The 18,765-nt window shown below is 47.0% G+C and overlaps 2 protein-coding genes across 2 annotated transcripts in view; both read right to left on the reverse strand.

Annotated features, from left to right (window-relative positions):
* Positions 1–18,765, reverse strand: part of MAML3 (mastermind like transcriptional coactivator 3) — a 352,983-nt gene that overhangs the window by 280,116 nt on the left and 54,102 nt on the right. The window lies entirely within an intron of this gene.
* On the reverse strand, positions 699–8,549 carry LOC118612418 (40S ribosomal protein S29-like). The gene has a single exon (XM_036233499.1). The coding sequence runs from the start codon at positions 1,007–1,009 to the stop codon at positions 782–784; it is 228 nt and encodes a 75-aa protein (XP_036089392.1). The 5' UTR covers positions 1,010–8,549; the 3' UTR covers positions 699–781.

An 18,765-nucleotide genomic window follows, 5' to 3' on the forward strand; every position in this document is an offset into this window, starting at 1 on the left:
GTATCCTTATTACTATTTAAAAATTCTAAGGACATTCTGTAGTATAAGGTAAGCACTCAGTACATTTGAGCTATTAACAAAAAACATTACCTGCTAATCCTAATTTTGTTCAGTTTCTATTTAACCTCTCTACCGTCCTGCTGTAACCAAACATTGAAGGGACTGCTAACGAATTCTACAATTTGACAGGTCAGACTGTCAGAACTTCTTAACCTCCTTCCTTATGTTCCAAAAAATGTGCAGACAAACAATGGAAATGCCCAAAGACGGGTAACGTTCAGAGAAATCAGGCTTTGTAAGTTGCTTGAATAATCACGTATAATCAATAGGTGATTTCTTTCAGCTTCGACGTGACGTTAGAAAAAAAATTTCACCCCGATCATGGCAACTTCTAAACACTGGCATCCTGCAGAGGCAAAAGGTCGAGCCCTCGTCTTCCGACAAGGTTCTACTACAGAGTGGCCGCCTTCATCTCCATGGGAAAAAACTGGGCTAAGAAACGACGTTCACGGGGTACGTCTAGAGGTGTGATGTGTAAAGGAGCAGAGGCGGCTTTTGCAGCTGAAGCCCTACAGCGTAGAAAGGGCACACTGGAGTTGTTTGTTTGCTCATCTGTTTGTTTTTTAAATACTAACCTAACAATGAGCCAGACTCCTCAGTTCTCTGAGAACAGGGACAAACATCCTTTTTTTTTCTTCTTTTTTTAAATGCACAAAGGGCTAGCATTTTTTCTGTGCTACGGTAGGTAGATGTCTTGAATGATCCGTTCAAGCAAGTTCACTTAGTCCAACTTCATAAAGCTCATATCCTTTGCATACTGACCGAACCATGGGCACCACACATTGAGGTAGTATTTACAGATTGGACCATGCTGGTTTGAGCAGATGAGACAGGAATGAGAACCCGGGCCAAATTTTCTCAGCTGGCTGCAGGAGAGCTGCTGGCGACCCACCCTGCTCTCTTGAATGCAAGGACACAAAGGGGGGACAATGCCTATCTTGCTCACCATTGTACTCCTGATACTGACATCGGTATTTGGCACAAATACTGAATACCTTCAGAAGGATTTGCTGCACACATTGCACAAATACATATTACAATAAATGCCTGGTGAAAGAACCCTTTCAATATTTTACCTAAATAAGTACAGTTGGCCCTTGAATGACATGGGAGTTTGGGGCACCAACCTCTATACAGTCTAAAATCCACATATGATTTTTGACTCCCCCCAAAGCTTGAGTTATCCCTCAGTATCTGTGGGGGAATTGGTTCCAGGACCCCTCATGAACACCGAAATCCACAGATGCTCAAGTCCCTTAGTAAAATGGCACAGAACGATGCATACAGTAGGTTCTCTGCATCTTTGGACTCCCAAATGCAGACCAAAAACAGTGCAGGTATTATTGGGGGTGAAGAAAGCCAAATATCAGTGGATCCACGCACTTCACACTCGTGTTGTTCAAGGGTCAAATGTACTTTAACTTGGAGGCGTACAGACGTTATTTTAATCTATTATAATCTTGTTTTTCCATTATGAAAACGTTTCCCCCCTTTGGACATAAAATTATTTTTTCAGTTCACTGATGAAGATCATCAGAATCACATAGAACACACTCTAGAGGGAAAAAAAAGTAACCATCGAACCTGAAGGCAGTACTCACAAAACCAAGCAAAGAAACTGCACAGCATCTCTGCAACGAACACCCAGGAACCGAAATAAAACTGGCCTTGGCTTAGCAAAGCCCAGATTGGATTCATGGTAAATTCATCCTTAAAATAAAGATGGCAGCTGTATGATGATGAGCAAATTTTAAAGTCTCAATACAGAGTGGGCAAATGCTTTCAAATGAGCCACTTGCGAGGGCAACTTCTTCACGCTTTAGCACGGTGTTATCTTTATTTGAACTTGACTGAGCCTTGCACACGCACAAATGATATTCCCCCTCTGCATTTGGTTTGAGGGAGTCATCACTTAACAATCATTGGGAAGAAGGAATGCCCCCTTCTCTCTCCAGAGGGCAAACCCCTCCCTGCATGCTGACCACTCGGCAGTGTCTGCCCCGGTGAGCCTCCTTGCAGCCCAGTCAGGTCTTTCTGAGACCTGCCGAACTTCCCACAACAGACACCTGTGTGGCAGGTAAGGTGGAATGTGGCGTCTTTCTGCCCCAAACTCCAGCTTCCAGGAGCACACGCCTACATCTCATCCTCTGTCACCTCCTTTGTCCCTCAGCTCCTGGGGGATTCCTACCAGGCCTTGTCACTGTTGGGGAGGTTTCTCAGCAGCTGTCTGAAAGAGCTGCCACAGAGGACACACAGGCGCATGGACTTCGGCACGTGCACACACGCACACACGCCCACGGCTTCCCCTCAGAAACCCCGCCCCGGCCAGCCACACGGCCGGCCGAGCTTCTCCCCAGCTGACTCTGCCAGCCTTTTCCTCAAGATACATTCCGGTGCGGGAGCAAACATTTGCCCGGTTTTCTAATTTTAGGACTTTTACGTTGTGGTGAGACCCCTCCTCCCCCACATAAGTTCCCATGTCCCTGTTAGCTTTAAATGTTAAAAACAGAGGGATAAAGACACCTACTTTTTTAAACACTGAGAAATCCAAAGTGGCAGAGCATAAATATAAACTCGTACGCACTAGCCCAGGACTTAAAAAAAAAAAAAATCATTTCTTGGACCCACGCATCACAGTAATCATACTTAAAAAAAAAATCTACAATGAAAATGTATCAGCAGACACCCTCTTTCAGATTCAATACACAGGAAATCTTTACACTGATCATTTTCACAAGGACCAGGATAAAATTTTCAAAAGAGAGCATCTGCCTTATGTTCTCAGTGACCAGCTGGACAGATGGTCAAGAATATCATTAGTTAAGAAAGCTTTCATTCATTATCCGAAAGCCCCTTGGGCCGCCTGGTGCGGGGCGCAAGAATGTCCCAGAATGTGATATTCGAAGAATGTGCTCATGGCTGAGGTAGGAGGCCATGCGGGGGCTGTGGGGGAGGACGGGGAAGAACAGACCGCCTGTTGTGATCCCAGCGGCGGCCACCACCAATCCCTCGACACTGCTTCGTCACCCGGACGCTTCCGGCTTCCATTCTACGCGTTCCCCGGACAGTAGCAACAGTGAAGAAAACCACTTAGAGGTCACGGTAGCTGCCAATAACCCCTCCTCCTCCGGACGTAAGTATCTCACAAACAGAAAGACACAAAGGGACATGGGAGAGACCACACCGGCTGTAACTGTCACTTCTTTGGCAACACAGAAGATGTCAAAAACAGAAACGAACAAACGAACAACAACAAAAAACAAAACAAAACGAAACAGGGCTCTGATATGCTCATCAGTGCTTCCAGGGTAAAATTTCTCTAAATTTACGTTACCACTCCACCTGCGGAACAGAACATGTGTGCGCGTGTGCGTGTATGCGCGTGTGTGCGTGTGTGTGCGCGTGTGTGTGTTTGGGGAGGGGGAGGGTAGAGGAGGACAGCCAGGCCCCAGCGAACCTGATGGGATCACCAGAAATCCACACCCTGCAACTGTCTGGTTTCCCGTACCAGTTTGTAGCTACCTCTCAACGTAATCTCTATGAACTCCCAGCAGAGGGGCTCTGGTCCTGGCAGATGAGTTCCTTTGGCTCTTTCCTCCCACCCAGCGCTGAGTACCAACTGGGTGTGAGGTGCTATGCCAGGAGCCGGCAGACATACAGGAGAACCAGGTATGCTGGGCGGTCCCTGGTCTGCCATTTTTCGGGGGAGAGAGAGGGTTTGTGTAAACATCAATTAACACTCAGCTTCTGAAGCTGGAAAAAATGGTCTACGAAATAACCCACATATTGGTTTTTGCTAACAACTCACTTTAATACTTTGATTAGAGATTTCCAAAGAGGAAATCAGTGTGACACCTTAAGGATTAGCTACCTAATCAGGGTCATCGAAGCCTGGTACGGAAGGCCAGGTACGGAGCAGGGAGCAAAGGAATCGGGAAAAGAAAGTCACGTGCGTACTATGAAGGAGAAGGGCCCCTCTCACGCCGGCTGGCCCTCGGCTTCTGCTGTCCTTCCGCGGCCTGCTCTCCCTGCTTCTCAGAAAACATCTCAGGCAGAATCCTCAGCTGCCCCCTGCAACTGGCCTCTGAGGAGGAGAAAACTAGTAACAACGACAATAATAACAACTGTTTACTATATTGAGTACTTGCTACTGACTTGACATTTTGTCCAAAGCTGCAGCAATACCAATACGTCTGATGCTCGTAACACCTCTCCGAGGCAGGTATTACTGTTCATTGACAGACTCGGAGAGGCTAAGCTATCTGCCCAAGGGCACCCTGTGCTAGCAGGTGACAAGGGCAGGAACTGGATCCGGGTATGTCCCCTCGCAATGTCAGGACTCGACTACTTCACCAGAAGGAGTCCTTTCTATCTCCTGGCCATGACTCGGCTGGGAGTTCCCAAAATCGACTCTACTAAAGAATTAAGAAAAAAGCAAAATATCAATTCATAGAAAACAACAAGTTAAAATCCAAGTCTCCTGCCCTCGTAGCATCAAAATCTGGATGTTTATCAATTAAGTTCACCAACCCAGGGTGTCATGAAGAACGTATGATATATATATAGACGCTTTACATATTTTAAAACACAATACAAAAGTTATTTATTATTTATTCTTTCTATGAATATTCCTTCTCTATTCTTCAACCCAAAGTCTATGAAGATCAAAGGAAATATTGTGGCTGAAGATTCTGTTTTAGATTTTTCTGTACAATCTAAAAAAAAAAAAAGATATTTAACATTTAAATTTATATCTTCAGAATAAAAATATAAGCCTATTGCTTTTGTAAAATAAACAACAGAAATAAAGCTCAAATAGTCTTCTCGACGGGTGAAGAGTCTAGCACAGAAATGAGACAGATAAGAATTTTGTGCCTGGATTGCAGAGGCTCCAGTTGTTTTACGCTGACTGCAGTTTTTCTCTGTGCCTGTCTCTTCAAGGTCTTAGGCTTCAGGCTCCTGACACTCTGCTTTCACCTCTGACCTACTTCTCTTGGTGCCCTTTGGTTCGCGTGGCTTTGTTGAGGCTATTTCTATCCTTCTCAAAAGCCCTTATTTTCTGCCATCTAGGGTGAGCCACCATTTGGCCTCTGAGTGGTGGTCATCATCCTTCTCCTTTTCCCATCTTCTCTGTCTCTTCTGGCCATCCACTGCAGAGTTCAGTTCGTCCACTGCAGAGTTCAGTTCATCCACTGCAGAGTTCAGTTCTTCCTGAGGATGGGCTGCCACAAGTTGCTGTTTCCTGCCTGGGCCTGACTCCCGTGCAGACACAGGGAATGCATGCTTAGCCCCAATAACTTCTGCAAGTTCTTTAATTTGAACCACCCCGAAGGATCTTTCTTCACCAGCCCAGGTCTAGAGCAGAAAACTTACCAGTGTAGTTTACTGTATACCAACGTTCCTACTTCATACAAACCTGCCTCATCAGAGCTGTCATGCAAGGAAGTAGAGGACTGTCCCCTCCACACCCAACAAACTCTGGCGGCCCCACGTCAAAGGCATCCCTGAAGCGTCTGCTCCAGTGGGGAGGCCAACGCTTTTATCCGCCACATTGTCCCTTCTCAATACGCGACTCGGTTTTGGGGTCGAACAGATCTCAAGTAAAATTCCAACTCTCGCGAGGCCAGAAGTGTCAGCCAGCCACTCTCGGCCTTTGTTTACTCATCCTCAAAGTGAGGCTAATGACAAGAACTATCTCACAGTTGCTGTGCTATTCACTAGGGAGAATGCAGACCACACCTTTGCACAGAGGACGCTGTAATTTACCAAAGTAGCCACCAGCCCCTTCTGTGCAAAGCAGAGTGAAACATAAAGGCAAGTCCTTCTGTCCCCAAGTACTTCTGGAAATGAATCAGTTGCAACCAACAGCCTTTCCTAGAAGTTAGGTCTGTTCCTCCCTCCCTTCCACCCTCCCATTCTTTCTAAGAGGCCTGAAAACAACAGGGATAAAGAATAGAGGGCAAAAAAAAAAAAAAAAAAAAAAAAAGAAGGCACCAAGGAAGAAAAATCAGATGTTTTGGTTTAAAAAAAAATATCGCCCACTCCCACACCAATCATTTCCAACATTATCAACCTGCTAAGCCTGAGTGTTATGACCTGCACTTTCGTTTGGAAATGGCAAAAGAACCCTAGAGAAAAATAGGACCCTTTTAATCATTACCATTTTTATTATACTTCTGTGCCTCCCACACAAGGCTTTGTGGAAAGTTACAAGAGCTCGGGGCTGGTAATGTGACACCAGCTACACGTGGTGATCATGGTGGCCACTTGGAACTTTGCTTTTACAAGACCCTCACACACGCATCCCGGAGCCTTCCTAGACTCGATGAGTCATTTGTGCCTTCCGAAGAAAGCTTTCAAGATGGAAAACTAAAGATTCGAGGAAAGGAGGAACCAGAGCAAGCATACACGAGAAGGGTATAAAAATGAAACGACAGCTATGGAGTCAAATAAATCAAGCCCTGTCTCCGGTACCTGCGCCAGGACCACAGGACGTCCTTCCTGCTGCGCTGTAAGGGAAGGGAAGCTCCCAGCTCGGCACGAATGCGCCTGGGCCCATCTGGAGAAACGGAAGGAAGGGAGGAAGAGTGGGCACTGCCGGCTGCTGGAACACTTGTCGCAGGACGAAAAGCAGGGAGGAGAGAGAGAGAAAGGTCCACTGGGTGCCAAGTTACTAAACTACGTCTGTAGTGGCTGATGAAAGCCCGAGGACTCTGTCCTCCGAATCCCATGCTAGGGTCAGTGGGGAAAGCAGCAACATCGGGATCAGGGGCTCAGTGCCCTCTTCTCAGGGGTTCCCCAGTGACAAGCCCAGCTCTGCCTCGCGCTCCAAAAAAGGAAGGCTGTCTCTCCAGCAGGATGGGCAGCTGTCCTTCAAAACGTTAGGGATTCAGGGATATTAGATTCATGAATGAATGCGGGAACTGTGAAAAGCAAATGGTAGTTCTATATATTTTTACTCCTTTCACTGGGAAACTAAAGAGTAAAGAAACCCCTTCTCCAAAACAAAGATTCCTCCGAATCATAAAAATGCTTAGCCGAGGTTTGGCCATAGATAAGAAGGTAGTTGACATTTCACAGATGACAACGGAGGAAGAGTGAATGCTGCATTACTAACACCAAAACCTTCTTCTCATTTACTGCCCTGCTTATAGGCATTCACCGCCAACGGACGGGAAGCTAGCAGAATATTCCTGTTCATAACTGTGATGTAAATGTCTCGGAATGACCTGTAAAACACGTGGAATCAGGGAAGGTGTAATTCACGCCAAAATATATGTGTACAAAATGCAAGACAGGTGTTTGGATTTACTTCGAATGTATTTAAGTTAAAAAAAAAAAAATACACTACTCCCTAGAACAAAGAATGCCACAGAGTGCGTGATAGTTAATTTTGGGGAGAAGCAGCGCATGCAATCACTTATATTTCTGAAGTAAAGGTTAATTTGCAAGAAACAGGAAGTTAAGACATAGGTAATTAACCCATAGGTACACAGTATAAAAAACGGAAGGCAGAGACTAATAAAGGAGCTATAATGAACTAGCATAGGAGTGCTTACAGAAACGACAAACAGCCAAAATATCTCCTTTAGCTCTTTTCCTCCTTCAACCATCACAGACAGAGCTCCAGCCATGGGTGAGAATGTGCTGGAAAGACAGCGTCCCTCAAGAGTATGGTCACTAGGCCCACGGCTCAGCCCCAAACTGATCGTGGTCCGTACCGGAGGCCAAGCGCGGGCTCTGAGGAGGCCTAGTTAGACACCTTACTCGCGATCTGTAATTGAAGGAGCGTCCGACCACGCTGGTGATCGTCTTCCACTCATTCGTTTTTACTGCATCTTCTAAATGCATCAGTCCACAATGGATTGGAAACAGGAGAAGAAGAAACTAGTCTTTTGGCACAGGCAGTTTGCAGTGCCCAGCTAAAAATCCTATCTAAAACTGCAGACAGCAATCACTCGACATGGGGTTAAGAAAATGTATGAAAACTTCCCGTCGTTCAGTATTTACCTTTGATGGGTGTTCTCTCCACGCAGAAGCTGGCCTGGCTAGTGTAAAGACGACGAGAGAAGCCAGCAGCCAGCGATGGCTGCTTTAGCTTCAAACACTGATTCTACTCAAACCAACACCTGGCTTTAAAATTATTGGTCTAGTCCACGTTAGGCGAAATCCCAGACGATCTTTTTGTTCGTTTGTACGTAAAAAGGAATTCTGAACCAAACCGTCTTCAATAGAGGAAAAAGAAATTAATGGTTTTAATTATTAAGCTCGGCCGAATATTTATACATCATTAAACACAAACTATATGAGCTACTAGGTGGGTTCTTTTCTGCCCGCCCCATGCCTTACTATAAAGAAATGTATTACAATATATAGACCACATTAGTTCACTATCTCCTCTTTATTTTTCTTTTACTAGCTATGTTTATAGCAGTATCACTTTTACCTTCTAAAAATATTTTAGGCTTCCCTTGCCTAGATACTTTTTTTCCTGGAATTCTGTTTATGAAGAGGTGTGGATATAAAAAAAATGTCTTTGTCATATTAAACACATAAAAAAAAAAAAACATACCTAAGCGTACGTGCCTGACCACAAACGCCACGCATACTTACAACCCACTCAAGTCCTGCCGGCGAAACCCTCACTGAATCACTGTCTTATCACTGTGTGGAAAAACGGTCAGCCCACCGGGTCTCAGCACAACAGCCTCATTATTTACCAACACCGCGTGTTTACCGGAATAAAACTTTTTTAGCCACTGCCTGGGGTACATGAATCAAGTCGGTTTCCAGTTCTACATGCAAATGCCAGCTTCCCTGAACGTGCTGGCGGGGCCCGGCTGGGGAATGGAGGGGCGCTGGCACCGGGCGAGCGGAGGGAGACACAGAGGAGGGGGCTGACGGCATGTCAGCAGGGACCTGATCCGAGAAAGCGAATCCGTCTCTCACTGGCACGGTTCTATCTGATGGCATTTTCCGCCAAGGCTGGGACCCGGAGCGGGGAGGGACGGAACGGGCCTCCGGCTGCAGCCCCAGGGAGGGTGCGGAGCGCGCGGGCCTGCCCCCACATCTCCGTAAACAGGGCCTTCTCCCATCACAGGCCTTCTGTGGCATGGAGCCGGAGCCGTTCATCCTGTTTTCTTTTTCTATGAGGTTTACTTTCCCGATGTTAAACCCTGTCAACTTTATCGCCCAGAAACCTTCCTTCGGAATCGGGCTTTCTGCTTTGAAGACTCATTTTAAGAAATGTCAAGGGGCCGTAAACATAAAATAGGATCCACGGCACCGCCAATGACCACAAAAACAGGGCCCAAGCTAATCAGCCTCCTCCATAAAACACACGCTCTGTCTCTTTCCCTCTCTCTCACACACACAGTAGCAGCCCAGTGAGGTCTGCTGAGTGAGTGTGAGCCACACGGCAGGAAGTAGCTAAAAAGAAGAATTCCTGCTGCGTTCTCCCCACCACGCCCCCTTCCCCAGGCGAAGGGGTTCGGGAGAAGAACGTTTTATCACTCATGGCTGTTCACCACTAGTAGGGCAAGTTTATTCTGCCTCTGGGCCCATGTGGGGTGGGTCTGGTCATCTCCACACATTCTCAAAGGGAAATTCTTCCCTTTCTTCCTTTTCGTTTTTCAGGCCTGGTCTAATTTACAATGAGCCGCACAGAGACACGAGGTTCATCTGTGGCAAGGCCAGCGGGCGCACTCCGAGACAGAGGACAGGCCTGCAGAACCGAAACCGCCTCAACGGGACCCGAGGAATGGTTTCCTCCCATTGCATCGCAGGGCCCTTCCTCCTCGTCTGCAGCCTCTTAGGCCTAACAAGGGGCGCTGCCCACGGTCGGTGCCATCGCCAAGGCCACGAGCCTGCATCAACGTGAGGCCTTCGGAGTCCAGCCTGACTTCACGGGCCAAGCCCGGTTCAGTGACGTCGGGAGGTGAAGGCTCAGAAGAGACAGTCACCGAAGCACCCACAGGCTTTTCCCAGAACAGAACTAAACCGCACAAGGATCAAAAAAAAAAAAAAAAAAAAAAAAGAAAAGAAAAGAAAAAGAAACTGAGCTGGAACTTGTCAAAACTGCTCCAGGTGGAGACCAGAGTGAAGTTCCTGGGTCTTTTGGGGCCGAGCTTATCCCAAGCTCCCTAAAATCAAACAGAAGCAGGAAAATTTCTGTTTGCAAGTCAACTGTGCTCCCGATGCTCCATGAAAACAGGAGTAGCCGACAAGCAGTCCACCCTGGGTACGTCACTGTTCTCTTTAAAATAACAATCATCTCACGTGTATATACAGTGCGTAACAGTTTAGTCTGCTTTCTTCCTAGGAACAATTTCATTGTGTGTTCCCAACAAACCTGGGTAGGGAAAGGAAGGTAGCCATTATTAGCCCCATTTTATGGAAGACGAAACGGAGGCTCATAATTGCTAAGTGATTTTCTGAAACAGCCTGACTAGCAAGTGGAGAGGTGGAAAGAGAACTCAGGCCCGGTCTCTCTTTGCTACGCTGCAGCTCACCTTCAGAAGGAAGCCTTGCCTTCTGAGAAGCAATAAAGCTTCTCTCCTATTTTCCTCCCTATCGCTCTTTCTTCTGAGGCATGGGAAGAAAACAGCCACCACTTCTACGCCTCTGACTGACGCTCGGCAGGTCGTGTCTGAATCAGTGAGCACTTCCACCACATGCCATTTCAATGTGCCCTCACCCTTCCTGCCTGGGCCCAGATTTAGGGGGCTACACGTGTCTAACACAGACTCTTAGGCAGCCGGGAAAACAGGAAGGCAAGGCATACAGATGAACACGCTCCCTGACTGCACGTAAATGGCATTCGGGCCTTCCCCACCTGACACCTGACACTTCCTTGAACCCCGTGCTTCTTCTAACATTCAGGCCTATCTGTGAGATCTATGCAAACCCAAATGCCAACCACTCCTGTGGACATTCCAGGTATTCTTTCGTTTTTCTACTCGCAGTTTTACCAGAAGGTTCTCCTAAGTCTTCCCTGCTTTGACTAGGCCAAATGATGTTTTGTCGATGGCAGGGTTTGGGGGTTTTGTTTTGTTTTAAAATCACCTTGCGAGTCCCCACCTCTCCTAGGTTGTTAACAGGCATTTGGCCCACTCCGCTCCTCCCCCTGGCGGGAGTTCTCTCCCACACACTCATTCCTGCGGGCTTCAAACAAGCCCGGTGGTAAAAGGGACACCTTAGATTAAAAATAAATAAATAAAAATATAAATAACCAACCTGCTGATCGTGGAACTCAGCTCTAGGAGTACCAGGTGCAACGCACTGTTTGCTGCCAGCAGGGAAGAGCCAAGCCCGTCTCCCTAACTCTGGTGACAGGTCGCCATCCCTCTGCGCTCAGCAAGTGTTGAATGGATGAAAGAATGAACGAACGACTATGAATGGGTGGATAAATGATTACTGTCCCCCTTTAACATGCACTTGAGAGAAACTTCACCACACTCTTACTGCAAATATAAATGACTGGACGAGCAAAGGCTCAGTGACGCCTCGGGTCTACCCCTTTACAACATCTACAACTTTGAAGGCTTGTTACAATCATTTCCACTTTTTTACTCATTTAGGAAATTTTCCCCCACTCTTTCTGACAACTTCCTGCCGCATGAGGTCACGTGCCTGCCCACGGCCGTCGGGAAAGCGTGCGGCGCGGGCCCTCTGCCTTCCCAAGGACCGGGCGCCTCTGAGCCAGCCGCGGTGCTGCTCACGCCACGATTCATGTTTTACTAGCCGGTCGGCCATTCGAAAGTTTATTTCCTCCCGACCTCTTCGACTTCCTGCATCCGAGTGTGTATGTCTCGGATTCCCCCATCCCCTCTTTCCCTACCCCTCACTCCCCATGTTCCGCTTTCACCGCGAGGTACCGCGAAGCGTGACCTCAAGCCGGCGTTTACTTCTTGACCTCGCAAATGAAAAAGACCCATAAACAAACCAGAAACAGAAGAGAGAGGGGAAAAAAAAGAAGTTTTAGCGACTATTTGTGGACCATAAACAAGGGTTTTTTTGCTCCCCCAGAGAAAGAGAATCCTTTAACCTACTTTGAGGACTAAAAACATGGCTTGAACACACTATGTGCAAGGTCTTATCATAGGATGTGAAAAATACAGAGGTAGAATAATTAAAATGTTACACTCTAGTTCCATAAAATTAACCACCTAGTCTAATGGCAACCTTAGAAAAAAAATTTTTTAAAGACTAATTTGTACAGTTTAGTGTCAGGTGATTGTTCTTGTTACTGCGGCCACAGTTACCGGGTGGCAATTTAGAAAGGCTCTCCTCCGAGGTGCCCTCGAAGGCTTTCTGCATCCCAGTATCTGCTCCCCAGGCCACAATGCTGCCATCAGCAGGCTGTGAGCAAGCTCACCAAATCGAGGATTTGTTTACACACCAGCCCCAGCGCGGAGGCACCAAAAGGCCTAACTAGCTGTTGTCAAACCTGTTCTTGTGTTTTCTTTGCTTATTTCTTCCCAAGCTCTTAACAAACAGGTAATGGGTAGTTAAACATTTGGGACCAGTTACTCATCTTGCTTTGCAGTCAGTCACAGGGCTGGTCCAAGCAAAGCAGCCAGTAACTTCAAAGGACACCCCCAGACTGGATCCATTTCACATGGGGACAGAGCCCAGGCCCAAGGGCACCCTCGTAAAACCCCGGAGGCAGGCACTTCGCTCCCTGTCCTTGGCTCCGGAGCCTCACTGGGCGCATGCATTAGCTATGACTCCTCTATTGGAAGCTAAAGGGATTCTTCTCCGCTGCGCCCTACCTGACTGTCTCAGGAACAGGAAACCAGCCGGGCCCCTACACTAGTCCTTCCCACTTCTTCCTGACTCCCACGCCCTGTGCCTGGAAACGAGCTGCTCGGGAATCATGTTTCCAGAGCCGCGTGGCCAAAGTGGGAGAACGCATTGTGTGAAACCAAGACTTCTAAAAACATTCCCTATTTCTTTCCTTGTCTCTCACACAGGAACATGCCTAGCCCACGGGTACCTTAACATTTAATTTATAATAGTGTTAAAATAAAGGAAACGAGGCCCCCGTGCTGTTGAGAAGCACCTGAAATCCCGTGGGGTGGAGCTGCTGCCTTCGTTTAGAGTCACGTTTTCCCGGAGACTGTAGTTCCTGGTACTTAAAACCATCGTTTTAAATTCCAGTTGACCCTTGAACACGGGTTTGAATAGCACAGGTCCACTTGTATGCAGAGTTTTGAAAAATTAAATCTGCGTGTTAGTCGACCCACACTAACCCACGTTGTTCGAGGGTCAACTGTGTTTCCTCTCTGTCACTATTTGTCCCACACCTTGCTGCTTGGGCCTCGAGCATTTTTGCCAGTCAAAACATAAGCTTTTGCCTTTAACTACTACTGGTCTGGGTTTGCTTTACGAAAGGAAATTCCGGGCCTGCCTGACTAAACGCGTGTGGAGTTTTCATTTCGCCGGGATGCTCTCTCTTCTCGGATTCAGCTCGTCTTTTCTGAACATGAGCGACAGTTCTCCCAGGCCCTCCTGCACGCTTGTTTTCCAACATGAGAGCATCTTTCTGCACATACACAAAACATCAAAGCTGCGGTGAAGCGTCCAGAGTCCCTCTAGGCTGGGCGCAGCTGATCTTCCCAGGGGGCTCCGACGTCCCCACGTGGGCTCTGCTGCTCCCTCAGGACCCACTGCAACTTTTCTGTCTTTAACTCCACTTTGATCAGCACACATTTTCAGACTCAAACTCTCACCGGTTCAGCTCTGGTATCCGTTTCCTTCATGTTCTTTTGTCTCGCAATAGAGTTAAGCGATACACTATGTAGTTGTCAAAACGCTTCGAGCGCTTTTACCTGTTTTATCCCAAGGATCCTCTCAGCATCAATGGGAGCACAGAGGAGGCTCGACGTTTTCAGATATCAAAAATTAGGCGACTTGCTCCAGATCTTACAGGAACGACAGCATCAGAAAACTAAAGTACCAGCTTTCAGATGCTCACAGATGGGGTTAATTCATCACACCTCTCTGTCTCATGAATATATAGTAATTATATAAATGGAACCTGATCCACTGAAAGAGTGGAAGGAGGAGAGAGAGAAGGGGGTGGGAGGGGGGATCCGATGAACGGTAAACGACTTCACTAGAAATTTCCTGGCTTTGACTATGCCCCCGTTTGACTCGCTTAGGAAAACGAGTGAAAACACAAAACCCTCCTCTACCGATCCCTTCCCTGTGTCATAAACTTCCGTTTTTTAGTGGGACTCTAAGTTCTTTTAGTCGTGTTTTCTAGGTCAGCGGAGGGTCCATGCTACCTTGTATATCCTGCCATCGAGTATTATTTTAGACACTTATTCCTGTCATAGCATCCCATTCTGAGCCAAATAACACATCCCATTAAGCAATATTTGCCTTGACATTCTGTTATTCGGGGATTTGTACTGTTTTTGGCTTTTTAATGTTGTAAATAAGGCTGCCGCAAGCCACTTTATTCTCTACAATCACTTGGGATTTTCCATGGTTTTAACGCTATAAAAAGTAAAGTTTTAACTCTTTTTAATGATCGCGAGACTCTTCTCTGAATATATCACACCCACTCACGGAAACATCAGCCAAGTGTACGTGAGGATGTTTTCCCACATTTTGATCAACCCCGGATTTAAAACTTCTATTTACTCTGTTTCTAAGTCTTTTAGGCACACAACTTCACCTCAAAGTTGTCCTAATACATGCTCCTTTAACACTTAACTAGTGTGTGTCCTTTTCGGAGTGGGAGTTTATGGTCTGTATTCTATCCCGTGTACGCTGTCTCCTCGGTCCTCACACTGCCTGTTGTTAAGCACGGAATCACGCCAGAGCTGGGACGGCAGGTCAGAAACAATCGTTTAATCATAACTAGCTATGCTACCAACTCTTTAGGACAAAACCCAGATTCTCTACTCAAGGAAAACGGGAAATGCTTAGCCTTCTGGAAATGACTCACGACCAATCGTCGATACGGACTCACAGGTTCAGCCATGCAAAACCGACCATGCAAAATTCAGTTCATACGAGACTGACCTCGTCAAAGAGAGAAGCCCCTCTCCCTCTCCCTCGGCCATGTCATTCTCCACCATCCACTGACCACCCAGACGAACCCCAAGCTCTGCGTCACGGCAGGCCTGCCGGCCGGCCGCCAAGGGCACAATCCCATCGCCTTCTCCGAATGCCCCCCTTCCATACACCTCTCTCTTTCCAGCCCGTGGCCTCGCGACTTGGGCCTTCCTCGCGTCCGCCCATGCGACTGCGTTTCCCAGCGAACTCATTTCCCAGCTTCCCGACTCTGGCTCTCCGTCCAGCCTGCACAGCGCCGCCAGGTAAACCTCCCGTAGCCCAGCTCCGACCTTGTCTCGCCTGGGCACAGAATTCAGGGCGCCTTCTGCCCCGCTGGGCCATACCCCACCTGGCTCCCCAGTGGTTCCCAACCAAGAAACCACATTTCCAATAGCTTTCTATCTGCACCTCTCTTCGGTAATTCACGAGTTTGCTTCTTGAGGAAAGTTGGCATTATTATCTCTGTATCTTCGCAGTGCTGGGCAAGACACTGACTACAGTTGAAAAAACTAATCTGAATTAGAATTTTTTTTGTGTACCTATTTCATAATACCTCTTCAAATGTAATCTTCTTAAAAACGGGGCCTTAATTATATCTCCTGCAGTTCGGGGCTTTCCACACCGTAAATTTCCACAAATAATTATTTAACAAATGGACTAGGGAATCAATAGCTCTGAATTCCACTCTGGATCTGCTCATCATGTGCTCTAGAACACACCACCGAGAAACCTCTCCGTGTTTAAAATGTCAACTGAAAGGAAGATAGTTACATTCATAATATTCCTATAAATTAGATATCGAAAAACTTATAAACACAAAATAAATAATAAGACTTCAGGTTAAGCTCTATTATTATATCTATGATTGATGCCAGCCAAAAAAAAAAAAAAATGTGCCACAGGAAAGAATGTGTTGCCAAGAGACTTATCTATATACTTCCTAAAGAAACTATACCTCCTAGAAATCTACCTTCCAAATTCATTATCACAAGTAAGGCTCAGTTTGCTTGGTCATATTTTGACCAAAAAATAAGAAGGATGGAGCTTCCTCCTGACAATCAGCTACATTCTTCTTAATCCCAGCATGATTTAATAGATGCTGCCTGGACTATTAGCAGGGAATTCCAAGCTCACACTCCTTCTTTAATTAGCTTCAAGACCTTGGGCAAGTCTCTTTACCCCAGGGGTCTCTGTTTCTTCACCTGGGAAATGAGGATGTTTGGCTCTGATCTTTAAGATTCCATCTAGCTCTGGAGTTTAATGATTTATGAGTGAAAAACAAGCTTTTTCCTGATACATGCAACAGCATGAATGAACCTCAAACATTCTGCTGTGAAGAAGTAAGACTCAAAAGGCTGCACACTCTCTGGTTACATTCACATGACGTTCGGGGAAGGGCAAAGACACAGGGAAGGAGAGCGGGTCAGTGGCTGCTAAGGATTAAAGGTGGAGGGAGGGTCTGACTACAAAGGGGCAGTGTGAGGAAATTGTCTTTGGAGGCGGAGTAATGGACTTGCTCTGCATCTGGATTGTGGGGGTAGTTACATGCCTCGGCATCTGCCAAAATTCACAGAATAGTATACCAAAAAGAGTGAAATTTCTGTACGTGCATCAGATAACCTAAGGCATTAAAAAACTCATTTCTCCAATGCAATTTTTTGATGATATGATCACTGGGTGGTTTCCCCCCCAAAATGGAATACTGACCTTCACTATTTGCCATCGCCGGGTTGTTCCACGACAATGGAGCCAAGTTTACATCCAAATAATTTGCTGCTTGTTTTTGTGGTGTTATTGTTGTTTTTACTCTTTAGACAGACATTCTACAGAATCCTTTCTGTGTAGCTCATTTTCCAGTGTGCTCCATCGAACAATGAAAACATAAAATGAACCCAGGTGGGAAGGGTTCTTAGGCGGCCCAGGCCCTGCGTGGTATTTATGGAATGTTAGAATGTTGTTATTACTCTCGTGATTCATACTTAAGATATGAGGTACCAACGACGGCTAACATGTAATTAGCACTTACTATGTTCCAGTGCTTACACACAGCCTTACTCAGTGCTGCAGTCACTCTCTGAGTTCTCAGAACAACCCCGAAATGGGTTCTATTGTTATCGTCATGTGATAAACAACCTCTCAAGGTCCAAGGGCTAGCAAATTGCAGAGTTAGAATTCAAACCTAGACAGTCTCTTACACAAATCTAAGACCCTGCACGGCAAAGTTTTCTGTAAAAGAACAATTTATCCATCTTCTTGAAGAGTCTGTAGCCACTACTGTGTGGTTCCACAAACTCTTACCTAGGCTCGCTTCAGAAACGGGACAGAGAGGCCTTTTCTAATCAGACAGGCCAGCATCTCCATTTCTGCCCGGTGATTTCACGAAGAAGTGCGCAAGAAACGGCTCAACTTCTCTACTCGCCGCCTGTGAGAGTCCAACCTCTTCCTTTCACCATTCTACTGCTTTAGGGAGGTTTGGGCCTCCGGGTAGAAATACGTCCCAAACCAGACGCACGCCTGTTCCTAAAACTAACTGGTTCTCTATACAGGGCAATGAAAACTGGCGGAATCCTTTCAACCAGAAGGGACGGTTAATAAAAAGTGACCAAGCTGCCTGGACTGAAGGAAATGAACCAAAAACAACGAGCCCACCAGACGGCACTGGGAAAAGTATTTCAGACCCTGAGAACTTGGCACAATTGTAGTAGAAAGGCAGATCACACCGAGAGAAAGGGTTCACGGGTGTGTTTAGTCTATTTATCTCAAGTCCAAGCGAATCATCTTAATGGTTGTTTATGACCAGGACTGGGTGCAAATGGCCTTTCAAAGGCAGCAGGGCAGGGCTGGCCCAGCCTATGCCGGGTTACGACTTCCCAGTCCCCATCCGCGCCTTCCACGGGATGCCGAGCCCTCGTTACCGAGGACCTCCGCTTTGGGCAGTGAACAGCAGACTGTAGTTTTACTTATTTCCCCATCCGTCTCTCCGAACCAGACTGCAGGCTCCGAAAAGCGCAGGGGTGGTGTCTGTCGTTCACCGCTGTGTCTGGCTGATAGATCTTGAGGTTCATGGCCCTCTTGGAGCGGGGAACAGAAATTTACACAGAGTTTGAGGAGCCCCCGCCCCCTCCCCTCACCCCTGATGTAGATATCAGGTCCCTCTTGTACGAAATCTTCCAATCAAATCGACGAATCGTTTACCAGAATCGAGGACATAAACTTCCAAAGTTCTAATCCAACGGAAGGGGGCAGAGGCGTTGGAGCTGGGGAGAGGCGGTTAACAAAGCAATCCTTCTCCAGGCCACCTTCTCCCACCCCTCAAAGCAGAGTCAGACGAGCCACTGGGAGAGGCATGTTAACGAGCAGCCCTCTTCCCACTACTGTGTTATTGCCCCTTTAAAACCCAGAACAAACGGCCTGGCCGCTCCTGATCCCGGAGGCTGCAGAGCAGTAATTGTCACTTAGCCACTTAGCTCCCTGCAGCACTGCTCACTCACTCCTCGTGGTTTATCTCTTAGCCAATTACTGCTGTCATTTGTGTTTCAGTGTGTGCCGTCTGGGCCCAGACGACGGCGGACACCGGGGGACCGGACACAGGCTTCCAGCGGCTGCTCTGTGTCCTGAACAGAAGCCCTCGAAACG

This window comes from Rousettus aegyptiacus, unplaced genomic scaffold (genome assembly GCF_014176215.1).
Source record: "Rousettus aegyptiacus isolate mRouAeg1 unplaced genomic scaffold, mRouAeg1.p scaffold_m13_p_16, whole genome shotgun sequence".
In the NCBI taxonomy this organism is placed as follows: domain Eukaryota; kingdom Metazoa; phylum Chordata; class Mammalia; order Chiroptera; family Pteropodidae; genus Rousettus; species Rousettus aegyptiacus.